At 42.1% G+C, this 13,993-nt stretch overlaps 1 protein-coding gene across 2 annotated transcripts in view; it reads right to left on the minus strand.

Annotated features, from left to right (window-relative positions):
* The window catches only part of LOC117409942 (protein kinase C alpha type-like), a 67,119-nt gene extending 62,522 nt beyond the window's left edge, over positions 1-4,597 (minus strand). For both annotated transcript variants that reach the window (XR_009320419.1, XM_059018556.1), the window contains exons 1-2: positions 4,258-4,597; positions 661-906 (exon numbers count right to left, since the gene is read on the minus strand). Coding sequence is in view for 1 of the 2 variants with exons in the window: in XM_059018556.1 (XP_058874539.1) it covers positions 661-869 (209 nt within the window). In the remaining variant the exon portion in view is untranslated. The remainder of the gene's footprint in view (positions 1-660; positions 907-4,257) is intronic.
* Positions 4,598-13,993: the final 9,396 nt, after the last annotated feature.

Consider the following 13,993-nt stretch of genomic DNA (forward strand, 5'->3'; position numbering starts at 1 on the left):
GAGTGCTGTACGCAGACCTGTGAACTGCATATAGAGTGGGGTGCTGATCCGACTCAGGTAAACTCTGTAAGAGTGCTGTACGCAGACCTGTGAACTGCATATAGAGTGGGGTGCTGACCCGACTCAGGTAAACTCTGTAAGAGTGCTGTACACAGACCTGTGAACTGCATATAGAGTGGGGTGCTGACCCGACTCAGGTAAACTCTGTAAGAGTGCTGTACGCAGACCTGTGAACTGCATATAGAGTGGGGTGCTGACCCGACTCAGGTAAACATATGATTGTGTATACACTCCATTCATTGATGGGTTCTCTGAATTGAAGTTGCAAATTATATAATATTAAATGAACCAAGGTTGTTGTTTAGTTCAATTGTATTGATTCAACATGTAATATAAAAAATGTAGTTCAGTGTAGTCCTTGTCCAAAATGTTCTCAAGGTGGATCAGCTTTGCAGTTGCTGTACCTGGATGATGAAACATAAGATTAAAAACGGGATAAGATTAAAAATCGTCACCTTTTAGTGTCCCGGGAAGGCATATTGAATTCCCGGGACACCTTCCTCAAAACCGGGATGAACACCCTAGAAGGGGACAAACTGTTCACTGTATTCATTTTGTGTTTATTTATTTTTTACACGTTTGCGCATAGCAAGCACTCACCATATAAAGTCAGTGCAGTGGCTGCAGAAAGTGGGCTGCTTGAAGAAGCGAGGGATGAACTGGTGGTTCTTCACCTCCATCACGTTCTTCTGCTTCAGAGCCCCCCGGCGCTGGAACACGTTGGCCCCCACGCCCGGGTTCAGGCTGCCGGGTGCCGTCAAACTGGAGACCGAGGCTGCAGAGGCAGGCAGGCTTGACAGCTTGTCCATGGTGATGCTTCAATCCACTCCGCTTTACAAACCTCTTCTGTGAATAATTGAGAATATAACCAGTATACCATACAGGTCTGTAGCTGTGCTAGCAATCCCAATTGAGAATATAACCAGTATATCATACAGGTCTGTAGCTGTGCTAGCAATCCCAATTGAGAATATAACCAGTATACCATACAGGTCTGTAGCTGTGCTAGCAATCCCAATTGAGAATATAACCAGTATATCATACAGGTCTGTAGCTATGCTAGCAATCCCAATTGAGAATATAACCAGTATATCATACAGGTCTGTAGCTATGCTAGCAATCCCAATTGATAATATAACCAGTATATCATACAGGTCTGTAGCTGTGCTAGCAATCCCAATTGAAATATATAGTCTGTTCACTATCCCTCAGTTAGGAGTTAACATGGATGGTTTTGAGGTACCGACAGTATCTTGGGCAACTTCCAAAATGTTCAAAATACAATGAAAGGGTTTATCCTAACCAGATAATAAACACAGTATACACATGCAATAATAACAGTAACAATGATACTATGCTAGAATTAAAGCAAGGCTAAAGATTTGAGTTGGCTGAAACCGGTTGAGTTATACCGCATGCAGTCAGAATAAACGACATTTAACTTTATAATAGAAACTCAAAATGTATATATATATATATATATATATATATATATATATATATATATATATATATATATATATACTGCTGTGCAAAGGTCTTAGACATGTTGCATTTTTCTACTCTGATGCATTATGAGCATCAACAATTTACTCAAAGCCTCCTCTAGTGTTTTCTACTATTATAACAACCTTGACTTGCATAAAGAAGGAAAAACATTGTGAGTGAAATAGCTCGCATCACTTGATTTTCAAGAAGTGGTATCCAAAGCAAAATCAACAAGCATAGAGAAACATCATCTGTAATTGACAAACCCAGGACTGGAAGACCCGAAAAGCTGTCTAACAAGGATAAGCAATACTTGAAGATAATATCCTTAAGGAATAGAAAGATGACAAGCGTTGAATTGACAACAGAATTGGCAGAAGGCACAGGTGTCGTTGTCCATCCATCAACAGTCCAAAGCACCTTTGACCATTGTTCCATAGTCCAATTTCTGTGTTCTTGTGCAGATTTTAGCCTTTCAGTCTTGTTCCCCTTTCTTACCGACACCTGTGCCTTCTGCCAGTACTCATATAGTAGAGTCAACTGCAGAACATAAGAACATAAGAACATAAGAACGTTTACAAATGAGAGGAGGCCCCATGCGGCCCATCTTGCTCGTTTGGTTGTTAGTAGCTTATGGATCCCAGAATCTCATCAAGCAGCTTCTTGAAGGATCCCAGGGTGTCAGCTTCAACAACATTACTGGGGAGTTGGTTCCAGACCCTCACAATTCTTTGTGTAAAAAAGTGCCTCCTATTTTCTGTTCTGAATTCCCCTTTATCTAATCTCCATTTGTGACCCCTGGTCCTTGTTTATTTTTTCAGGTCAAAAAAGTCCCCAGAACAGGTGCTCTCCTACACTGACAAGGACTCAAACACTTAGTGCTAAAGATGGCTTTACTTTTTTCAAACATTCAGAAACATAGTGTGTCATTGTATCTCTTAGAAGCAGCCCGATAGTAAAGCAGCAGTGTTCACTCAGTACCTACACCAACAGCCGTCTGTATAATACCAGCAGTGTCCACTCAGTACCTACACCAACAGCCGTCTGTATAATACCAGCAGTGTCCACTCAGTACCTACACCAACAGCCACCTGTATAATACCAGCAGTGTCTACTCAGTACCTACACCAACAGCCACCTGTATAATACCAGCAGTGTTCACTCAGTACCTATACCAACAGCCACCTGTATAATACCAGCAGTGTCCACTCAGTACCTACACCAACATCCACCTGTATAATACCAGCAGTGTCCACTCAGTACCTACACCAACATCCACCTGTATAATACCAGCAGTGTCCACTCAGTACCTACACCAACATCCACCTGTATAATACCAGCAGTGTTCACTCAGTACCTACACCAACATCCACCTGTATAATACCAGCAGTGTCTACTCAGTACCTACACCAACATCCACCTGTATAATACCAGCAGTGTCTACTCAGTACCTACACCAACATCCACCTGTATAATACCAGCAGTGTCCACTCAGTACCTACACCAACATCCACCTGTATAATACCAGCAGTGTCCACTCAGTACCTACACCAACAGCCACCTGTATAATACCAGCAGTGTCCACTCAGTACCTACACCAACAGCCGTCTGTATAATACCAGCAGTGTCCACTCAGTACCTACACCAACAGCCACCTGTATAATACCAGCAGTGTCCACTCAGTACATACACCAACATCCACCTGTATAATACCAGCAGTGTCCACTCAGTACCTACACCAACAGCCACCTGTATAATACCAGCAGTGTCAGCCGTGCAGTCCCCTCGATCGCTCGGAGGTCATTCGAATTAACCACACCGGTATATTACAGGAAGTCTGCAGGTAGCAAAAGTGGTTTAATTTAGCAACGAGATCCTTTCACTTACAAGACCAACAGCAATTACTATAATATAAATAATAATAATGAAGAAGAAGTAGAAGAGTAATAGTAATATTAATAATATTGATCATCTAGAATTAATAACTGAACATTAACTTTTGAATGTATGATTGTAAATCTTGCATATATATGTAAACCATCGATATCTGCTTTTAATAAAGATGAATATAAATTCGAAATATCGTTTTCTTAAACTAGAACGTTACAGTAACACGGATATATGTTACTGTACTATCATACTATAGATGTAGCATAGTATATATATTTTTAAATATGATGTAACTTGTATTCCAGAATACTATTAACAAGGCTGTACGCGAGTAACCTAATCATAGGCAAGATATAGATGTGCTGTTCAGCTTCAAAACGCTTTAAAATAGTTACAATCCTGCACGTAGTTGTAACTATTTAGAAGACAGAAGATAATTTAGAACAATGTAAAGGGAAAAAAGTTCGATTTTTAACTACAAACGAATGTATTAATTAGCTTTTTTCAAGCTGCTAAATATTACAGTCCCTCCTATATAATCAGTTAAAACGACAGATCAAATTACGTACCTAGTTAGCAAATGTATATTACGTGTATTTTCTAATAAGCTTATACTGAAAAGTAATACGGCTCTAACGATAATCAAAATCCAGCTTTAACAGATTTTATCAAACAAAAAATGGTTAATTTCTACCTTAAACCAAGTAATATGAAAAACAAATCTGCAATTAAGAGAGAGAGAGAGAGAGAGAGAGAGAGAGAGAGAGAGAGAGAGAGAGAGAGAGAGAGAGAGAGAGAGAGAGAGAGAGAGGAGCGCACCGGTAATGTGTCTTTCCAACAGGTTCATGAGATTGTGTTGTCTGAACACGGCTACATCATTTTGGCTGTATGTAGACTCTTGTTCTCCCTCTCGGTTGCGGCGGTGTTCGTGCAGTCGAAACAGATTCAGATCAGACAGTGGGATGTCTGGTGAAAAAGTCTTCGTCAATACATGCAGTGAAAAAAATAAATAAATTCTGACTTAATCCAGTAGCGGGTTTGTAAGACGCAACGTGATACACTGTAGAGTCCGCGCTGGTTCAATTCCGAGCCGCAGACAGCGAGAGAAACCGAAGAGTCTGGGCAATGATACAAGAAACTAAGATTTGGATACCAGGGAGCGAGGGAGGGGTCGAGAGATGAAAAATAGCCTGAAACAGTGAGAGGGAAGGAGAGAGGGAGGGAGGCAGGGAGGGAGGAGTCAATGCTAACCTATTTTTCCTTTCTAGATTTTTCACCAGAAAAATCGGCATGTGTGCGAGAAACCGCTTATAAAATCCCACAGTGAAAGCACATCACAGTTTGATAAAGCACAGTGAAAGCACAGCACAGTGTAATAAAGCACAGTGAAAGCACAGCACAGTGTAATAAAGCACAGTGAAAGCACAGCACAGTGTAATAAAGCACAGTGAAAGCACAGCACAGTGTGATAAAGCACAGTGAAAGCACAGCACAGTGTGATAAAGCACAGTGAAAGCACATCACAGTGTAATAAAGCACAGTGAAAGCACAGCACAGTGTGATAAAGCACAGTGAAAGCACAGCACAGTGTAATAAAGCACAGTGAAAGCACAGCACAGTGTGATAAAGCACAGTGAAAGCACATCACAGTGTAATAAAGCACAGTGAAAGCACAGCACAGTGTAATAAAGCACAGTGAAAGCACAGCACAGTGTGATAAAGCACAGTGAAAGCACATCACAGTGTAATAAAGCACAGTGTAATAAAGCACAGTGAAAGCACAGCACAGTGTAATAAAGCACAGTGAAAGCACATCACAGTGTAATAAAGCACAGTGTAATAAAGCACAGTGAAAGCAAAGCACAGTGTAATAAAGCACAGTGAAAGCACATCACAGTGTAATAAAGCACAGTGTAATAAAGCACAGTGAAAGCACAGCACAGTGTGATAAAGCACAGTGAAAGCACAGCACAGTGTGATAAAGCACAGTGAAAGCACAGCACAGTGTGATAAAGCACAGTGAAAGCACAGCACAGTGTGATAAAGCACAGTGAAAGCACAGCACAGTGTGATAAAGCACAGTGAAAGCACAGCACAGTGTGATAAAGCACAGTGAAAGCACAGCACAGTGTGATAAAGCACAGTGAAAGCACAGCAGTGTAATAAAGCACAGTGAAAGCACAGCACAGTGTAATAAAGCACAGTGAAAGCACAGCACAGTGTGATAAAGCACAGTGAAAGCACAGCACAGTGTAATAAAGCACAGTGAAAGCACAGCACAGTGTGATAAAGCACAGTGAAAGCACAGCACAGTGTAATAAAGCACAGTGAAAGCACAGCACAGTGTGATAAAGCACAGTGAAAGCACAGCACAGTGTAATAAAGCACAGTGAAAGCACAGCACAGTGTGATAAAGCACAGTGAAAGCACAGCAGTGTAATAAAGCACAGTGAAAGCACAGCACAGTGTAATAAAGCACAGTGAAAGCACAGCACAGTGATAAAGCACAGTGAAAGCACAGCACAGTGTGATAAAGCACAGTGAAAGCACAGCACAGTGTAATAAAGCACAGTGAAAGCACAGCACAGTGTAATAAAGCACAGTGAAAGCACAGCACAGTGTAATAAAGCACAGTGAAAGCACAGCACAGTGTGATAAAGCACAGTGAAAGCACAGCACAGTGTGATAAAGCACAGTGAAAGCACAGCAGTGTAATAAAGCACAGTGAAAGCACAGCACAGTGTAATAAAGCACAGTGAAAGCACAGCACAGTGTGATAAAGCACAGTGAAAGCACAGCACAGTGTAATAAAGCACAGTGAAAGCACAGCACAGTGTAATAAAGCACAGTGAAAGCACAGCACAGTGTGATACAGTGAAAGCACATCACAGTGTAATAAAGCACAGTGAAAGCACAGCACAGTGTGATAAAGCACAGTGAAAGCACAGCACAGTGTGATAAAGCACAGTGAAAGCACAGCACAGTGTAATAAAGCACAGTGAAAGCATGGTAAAGAATAGGCAAGCATTGTAAAGCACAGAGGTGCATGATAAAACATATTAAAAAACAAACCTTGGTAAATAACATGGACTGCAAAAATACCATGGTAAACTTTCTACTTTTCTCTAATTTTCCCCCTCACTCCATCTCCCTCCCCTCTCCTCCCCTCTCCCCCTATTATGTGACTTTAATTTTCTCTCTCACACTCTCCCTCTCTCTCTCTCTCTCACACTCTCCCTCTCTCTCTCTCTCCATCCCTTCTCTCTCCACCCTCTTATTTAACCTCTCCTCCCTCTCTCCCTCCCATCACTCTCTCTCCCCTCCCCCTTTTCCCTTTCTCCATCTCTCCTTCCCCTGCACCCCCTCATTCCTCCCTCACTATCCTTCCCTCCTCTCATTCCCCCTTTCTTACCTTCTCTTCCCTCCACCCACTCTCTCCATCTCCCTCTCCCTCTATTATTCTCTATTCTCCCTCCTCTCCCTCCCCCCGCTGTGTCCCAATTAAAACCTCCTGATTTAGTAACCAATTAGGAACAGTAATTATTATTATTATTAATAAATTGAACTTCACGTTTCAATTATGTGGTTTCGTGTGTCTATCTATAGAGAAGGGACACTCTGTCCTCTAGCTCTCTGAATCTGTCCAGAAACACAGAAACATGACTGTGCTGCTGCTGCTGCTGTTTGAACCTGAAGAGTGTGGTTTGTCGATACAAGTGTCTGAGCCTGACTGGCGCTTTGCTATTCCACTAGTCAACAGTGGTGTAGCCATAAATCTGTAGGTACTGGGACACAGGCAGGGCCGGTACAGATACATCTCAATAGTGCAGCACTAAGAGCTAGGTGTCTGTTTTGTTTATTTTGTTTTTGTGTTTCATTAAAAATAGCGCAACCGCGCTTTCAAAAATCCATTTGTGTGTTGGGTCAATGTTTTTAAAGGGGCAACGAACCGCGGTGAGGGCGATTCTATTACAATATATATATATATATATATATATATATATATATATATATATATATATATATATATATATATACAGACGTGCTCAGATTTGTTGGTACCCTTACAGCTCATTGAAATAATGCTTCATTCCTCCTGAAAAGTGATGAAATTAAATGCTATTTTATCATGTATACTTGCATGCCTTTGGTATGTCATAGAATAAAGAAAAGAAGCTGTGAAAACAGATGAATTATTGCTTATTCTACAAAGATATTCTAAAATGGCCTGGACACATTTGTTGGTACCCCTTAGAAAAGATAATAAATAATTGGATTATAGTGATATTTCAAACTAATTAGTTTCTTTAATTAGTATCACACATGTCTCCAATCTTGTAATCAGTCATTCAGCCTATTTAAATGGTGAAAAGTAGTCACTGTGCTGTTTGGTATCATTGTGTGCACCACACTGAACATGGACCAGAGAAAGGAAAGGAGAGAGTTGTCTGAGGAGATCAGAAAGAAAATAATAGACAAGCATGGTAAAGGTAAAGGCTACAAGACCATCTCCAAGCAGCTTGATGTTCCTGTGATAACAGTTGCAAATATTATTAAGAAGTTTAAGGTCCATGGAACTGTAGCCAACCTCCCTGGGCGTGGCCACAAGAGGAAAATCGACCCCAGATTGAACAGAAGGATAGTGCGAATGGTAGAAAAAGAACCAAGGATAACTGCCAAAGAGATACAAGCTGAACTCCAAGGTGAAGGTACGTCAGTTTCTGATCGCACCATCTGTCGCTTTTTGAGCGAAAGTGGGCTCCATGGAAGAAGACCCAGGAGGACTCCACTTTTGACAGAAAAACATAAAAAAGCCAGACTGGAATTTGCTAAAATGCATATTGACAAGCCACAATCCTTCTGGGAGAATGTCATTTGGACAGATGAGTCAAAACTGGAGCTTTTTGGCAAGTCACATCAGCTCTATGTTCACAGACGAAAAAATGAAGCTTTCAAAGAAAAGAACACCATACCTACAGTGAAACATGGAGGAGGCTCGGTTATGTTTTGGGGCTGCTTTGCTGCGCCTGGCACAGGGTGCCTTGAATCTGTGCAGGGCACAATGAAATCTCAAGACTATCAAGGCATTCTGGAGCGAAACGTACTGCCCAGTGTCAGAAAGCTCTGTCTCAGTCGCAGGTCATGGGTCCTCCAACAGGATAATGACCCAAAACACACAGCTAAAAGCACCCAAGAATGGATAAGAACAAAACATTGGACTATTCTGAAGTGGCCTTCTATGAGTCCTGATCTGAATCCTATTTAACATCTATGGATAGAGCTGAAACTTGCAGTCTGGAGAAGGCACCCATCAAACCTGAGACAGCTGGAGCAGTTTGCTCAGGAAGAGTGGGCCAAACTACCTGTTAACAGGTGCAGAAGTCTCATTGAGAGCTACAGAAAACGTTTGATTGCAGTGATTGCCTCTAAAGGTTGTGCAACAAAATATTAGGTTAGCGGTCCCATCATTTTTGTCCATGCCATTTTCATTTGTTTTCTTATTTACAATATTATGTTGAATAAAAAATCAAAAGCAAAGTCTGATTTCTATTAAATATGGAATAAACAATGGTGGATGCCAATTACTTTTGTCAGTTTCAAGTTATTTCAGAGAAAATTGGGCATTCTTTGTTTTTTGTGGAGGGGTACCAACAAATTTGAGCACGTCTGTATATACACACACACACACACACACATGCATACATACACATACGCATGTACATACAAATACATATATATATATATATATATATATATATACAGTATATATATATATTAAAAACGAAGAGATAAGGAATGATGGTCACAGCAGCTGTGTGTATACCTCTCAACTCAAGTCTTTCACAAGGAGCAGAGACTGACATAGAGGTAGAACACAGGGAATGAGCAAGAGTAAAACAGGACCTTCTGCCACTTAGTGGTTTAAGAGAGGAGCGACTAAGAAGGTTGCCATGAGTACAATTCCAATTCCAGTCACTCAGTACAGCCCTACAAGCACATTGTAGCACAGACTCAAGCTTCTCGCTATTGTATTTTATAAATAGATCCCACACAAAACAGTGTCCTCTGCAATAGGTCTGTGACAGGGTACCCTGGCCCCTGCGTGTACTTTGTTTATTTTATATTGTCTGTTGTTGTTTTATAATTTAAATGTATGTATGTATTGCTGCACAGGGTGTGGTTTTATTAGTGTTTAAAATGTATGTATTTGTGCACAGGTGAATGATTACCAAGCATTCAAACTCAGGCACATCTGTATAAAAGAGCGATCAGCCATTCATCAGGGTTGGGTGTTCAGAGGTGGAACGAGAAAGTGAGATGTGAGTTTATAGAGAAATATAACAATTGATAGTTGTGCTGGCTTTACACCAGCACGATACTTGTTTTATTTAGTGTTTGTTCAGTGTTTGTTTTGTCTGTCTGTTTTGGCCACCATGCCGTTTACCTTGGAAAAGTGTTTTGTTTAATGTTCAAACTGTTTCTTTTATAATAAATACGTGCACCAGCGCTTCACTGGTAGTACTGTGTCTGTCTGCTTGCTGGTCTGACGTCACCACAAAGCCATCCTGGTCACAAGGTCTTACCAAACTCTTATAAAGATGTACAACAACATTTGGAGGGGCCTCTAAAGGAGCGAAAAATAAACTGCAAACATGTTAAAAACCTATTTAGTCTGTTTCTGGAGCTATAATTGTTTTATATAACGTAGTGTCATCTGCAAACATAATAATTCTGGTATATTCTGAACAATTAATAGTTGCTAAGTCATTAACATACAAATTAAACAAAAAAGGGCCCAAAACAGACCCTTGAGGAATGGCAGCTATTACTGGTAGCTTTGAAGAAAGTTGTCCCTGGACAGCAACGCTTTGCCAACGCCCCATGAGGTAAGAAGACAACCAGCCCAAAATGCCAGCTTTATGTGGAACTGTGTCTAAGGCTCTGGAGAGGTCAAAAACAATAGCAGCTGTACCATAACCGGGATTCACATTTTTATAGCAAGGACAAAGAAATGTTAAAAGTTAAAATCGTTTGTTTCTGAATTAGTTCAAAAGCCAAACTGTGCAGTCTGGTTAAAGGAAAGGTCATTTTCACAAGAACTATACACAATCTTCCCCAGAACCTTACTGGCCTATAATTAGAATCCAGTCAGCTCCTTAGTGAATCGGAGTGACCCATGAGTGTCTCCACTACGGAGGAACCACTCCCTGACTGAGGGACACATTAAACAGCAAAGAAAGATGTGCAGCAGTGGTTTGAGCAGGGCATCTGAGCATTGTAGAAGAGAGGCCATCTGTGCCAGTAGCTGAATGGCTTTAAAGTTTAAACTAGTTGCCAGCAATTTTACGGCTTCCAGGACCAGTACCAGTAACAGTACCAGTACCAAACACTTTAGCAAATAGTGCAGCATGCCAGTACCAGTATGTGGCAGAGTGTCCCGCCCCTATATATATATATACAGCTCTGGAAAAAGTTAAGAGACCACTGCAAAATTATCAGTTTCTCTGGTTTTACTATTTATAGGTATGTGTTTGGGTAAAATGAACATTTTTGTTTTATTCTATAAACTACTGACAACATTTCTCCCAAATTCCAAATAAAAATATTGTCATTTAGAGCATTTATTTGCAGAAAATGACAAAGCTGCCCGATTCCAGCCTTGCTGAAGCACCCCCAGATCATCACCGATCCTCCACCACATTTCACAGTGGGTGCGAGACACTGTGGCTTGTAGGCCTCTCCAGGTATCCGTCTAACCAGTAGACGACCAGGTGTTGGGCAAAATTGGACTCATCTGGGGGTGCTTCAGCAAGGCTGGAATCGGGCAGATTTGTCTTTGTGAAGGACGCATGAATCAAGCCAAGTACAAGGTTGTCCTGGAAGAAAACTTGCTTCCTTCTGCTCTGACAATGTTCCCCAACTCTGAGGATTGGTTTTTCCAGCAGGACAATGCTCCATGCCACACAGCCAGGTCAATCAATGTGTGGATGGAGGACCACTAGATCAAGACCCTGTCATGGCCAGCCCAATCTCCAGACCTGAACCCCATTGAAAACCTCTGGAATGTGATCAAGAGGAAGATGGATGGTCACAAGCCATCAAACAATGCCGAGCTGCTTGAACTTTTGCGCCAGGAGTGGCATAAAGTCACCCAACATCAATGTGAAAGACTGGTGGAGAGCATGCCAAGACGCATGAAAGCTGTGCTTGAAAATCAGGGTTATTCCACCAAATATTGATTTCTGAACTCTTCCTAAGTTAAAACATTAGTATTGTGTTGTTTAAAAATGAATATAAACTTATTTTCTTTGCATTATTCAAGGTCTGACAACACTGCATCTTTTTTGTTATTTTGACCAGTTGTCATTTTCTGCAAATAAATGCTCTAAATGACAATATTTTTATTTGGAATTTGGGGGAAATGTTGTCAGTAGTTTATAGAATAAAACAAAAATGTTCATTTTACCCAAACACATACCTATAAATAGTAAAACCAGAGAAACTGATAATGTTGCAGTGGTCTCTTAATTTTTTCCAGAGCTGTATATATATGTGTGCACTGTTTTGTTATTTGTACTATTGTTTGCGGCGCGGATAAAAAGCGCCGCGTTTTTGTATTGTTTTTTATATTTTAAAAACCTCGTGAGGATGCGTGACTTATCAGTTGGTGATTTATTTAGCTAGCTGACAGTCACGCATCCATATTAAACTTGTGCAGACGGTGACCATCTCCCGAGTTAATTCATTGATTCATTGTTGCTAATCAGGAGATGGTCACTGTATATAAACCTGCAGCACTCTACCCTCAGGGGAGAGTGTCAGAGGCGAGACGGGTTTTGAGAGAAAGAGGAGTGTGATAGAGAGAGAAAGGGTCAATGCTGTAAATCTCCCTCCCAACTAGAAAGGGTGCTGTGTAAGGGGGAAGGTATGCTGCCTCCTAGATCTTACCACCTCGGTGGTAGGTGGAAACCGGAAGGTGACCATATTAGGAGGGGTGCGTAGCTGCAAGTACTCAGGACGATTCCATTGCAGTCAGCTGCGGGGCAGCCCTCTATTGGAGAAACCATGGCAACACGTTGACTGCAGGGAGGAGTTTTCTGGGTACAAAAGGGAAGCAGCTATGTCAGTACCTCCTCTCGCGCTGAGAAATTGAAAGACGACTGGCCGGAGCTAGTGTTTTGTTTTCTATTTTTATTACGTGTTTGTTTGTGTTTTCTCGTAGAGGAGCAGGAGGATGGGAGGCTGTAGCCGCAGAGCACAACACAGCACAGCGCACGCACCACGATCCACCAAGAAGAGCACAGTTTCATGCACGGAGGATTGTGGTTTATGGAGTGTCTTTTGTTTACTTTTTTGTGTCGTAACTTGTTGCTGTTTTACCCCAATATCATCGCTGATAGCGGGGTATATTATTATTTTTCATTTGGATTATTTTGTGATATTTTTGTTAATTATTAAAAAGGATTATTCTTTGGGAGACAACAAGTCTGGACATTCCACATCTTTTGTACTGCACCATTCATCCTGTCACAAGGAGATTAAAAGCTAAACAACTGCTAAGCCTTATTTGTTTATTTGTTTGGCCAACGCGCCTTTTTGTTTAGTGTGTTTCATTTTGTTTATTATTCATTTTCATTTTCTTATTGTTTAATAAAAGCACCAAGCGCCGTAGCGTTCAGTTTCACCACCATCGATTGCCTTTGTTTACTACTCCTTCCTGGTCCATGACATCATCACAGCAACAGCTTGGCCACATATGGTGTCCTGCGTGGGACAAACAACGCCTCCAGGAGCTGGACCAGGAACAGCAAAGGTCATTTTTATGTTCGTTTTTTCAAAGTGTTTTTTTGTGTTTTGGGGAAAGAAATAAAATAAATAAAAATGGAATGCTGGAGCTGGAGAGACAGCTGCGGGAAGAACTGGCTCAGGAGAGGAAGGACAGGGAGGAGGAGTGTCACCTAATGGTTAGACATCCAGGGCGATATAGCCAGCCATCGCAGGTGTGCCCCCTCTGCGACCAAAAACATTGGTTTGCCAACTGTCCCTTCCGCTATTATGAAGAGGAGGATATAGCGCCCAGAGGGGGGGAGCCCATGCATCCGACGCCCAAAAGGGGGGGGGGGCGCGAGCATCCAGCACCCAGAAGGGGGGAGCCCGTGCATCCAGCACCCAGAAAGGGGGAGCCAGTGCATCCAGCACCCAGAAGGGGGGAGCCAGTGCATCCAGCGCCCAGAAGGGGGGAGCTCGGGCGGCCACAGCCCAAGGGGGGAAGGCCCACAGGTCCAGAACCTAGGTCTCCAGCAGCAGAGGAGGAATACCTGCTGCCTCTGCCTCTGCCACCTCCACTGCTTCCACCGCCAGGAGCAGAGCAGCGGGAGCTGCCTCTGAATCCGCCACCTCCACCAGCAGAGGGTAAATACCTTCTGGTTCTGCCTCAACCGCCATGGGAGGACAGCTTGCCCTTCACACCTCCACCAGCAGAGGGTGAATACCTGCTGGTTCCACCTCCACCGCCATGGGAAGGACTGCTCCTGCCCTGCCTCGCACCGCCCAA

The sequence above is a fragment of the Acipenser ruthenus genome, chromosome 60 (assembly GCF_902713425.1).
Source record: "Acipenser ruthenus chromosome 60, fAciRut3.2 maternal haplotype, whole genome shotgun sequence".
NCBI lineage: Eukaryota > Metazoa > Chordata > Actinopteri > Acipenseriformes > Acipenseridae > Acipenser > Acipenser ruthenus.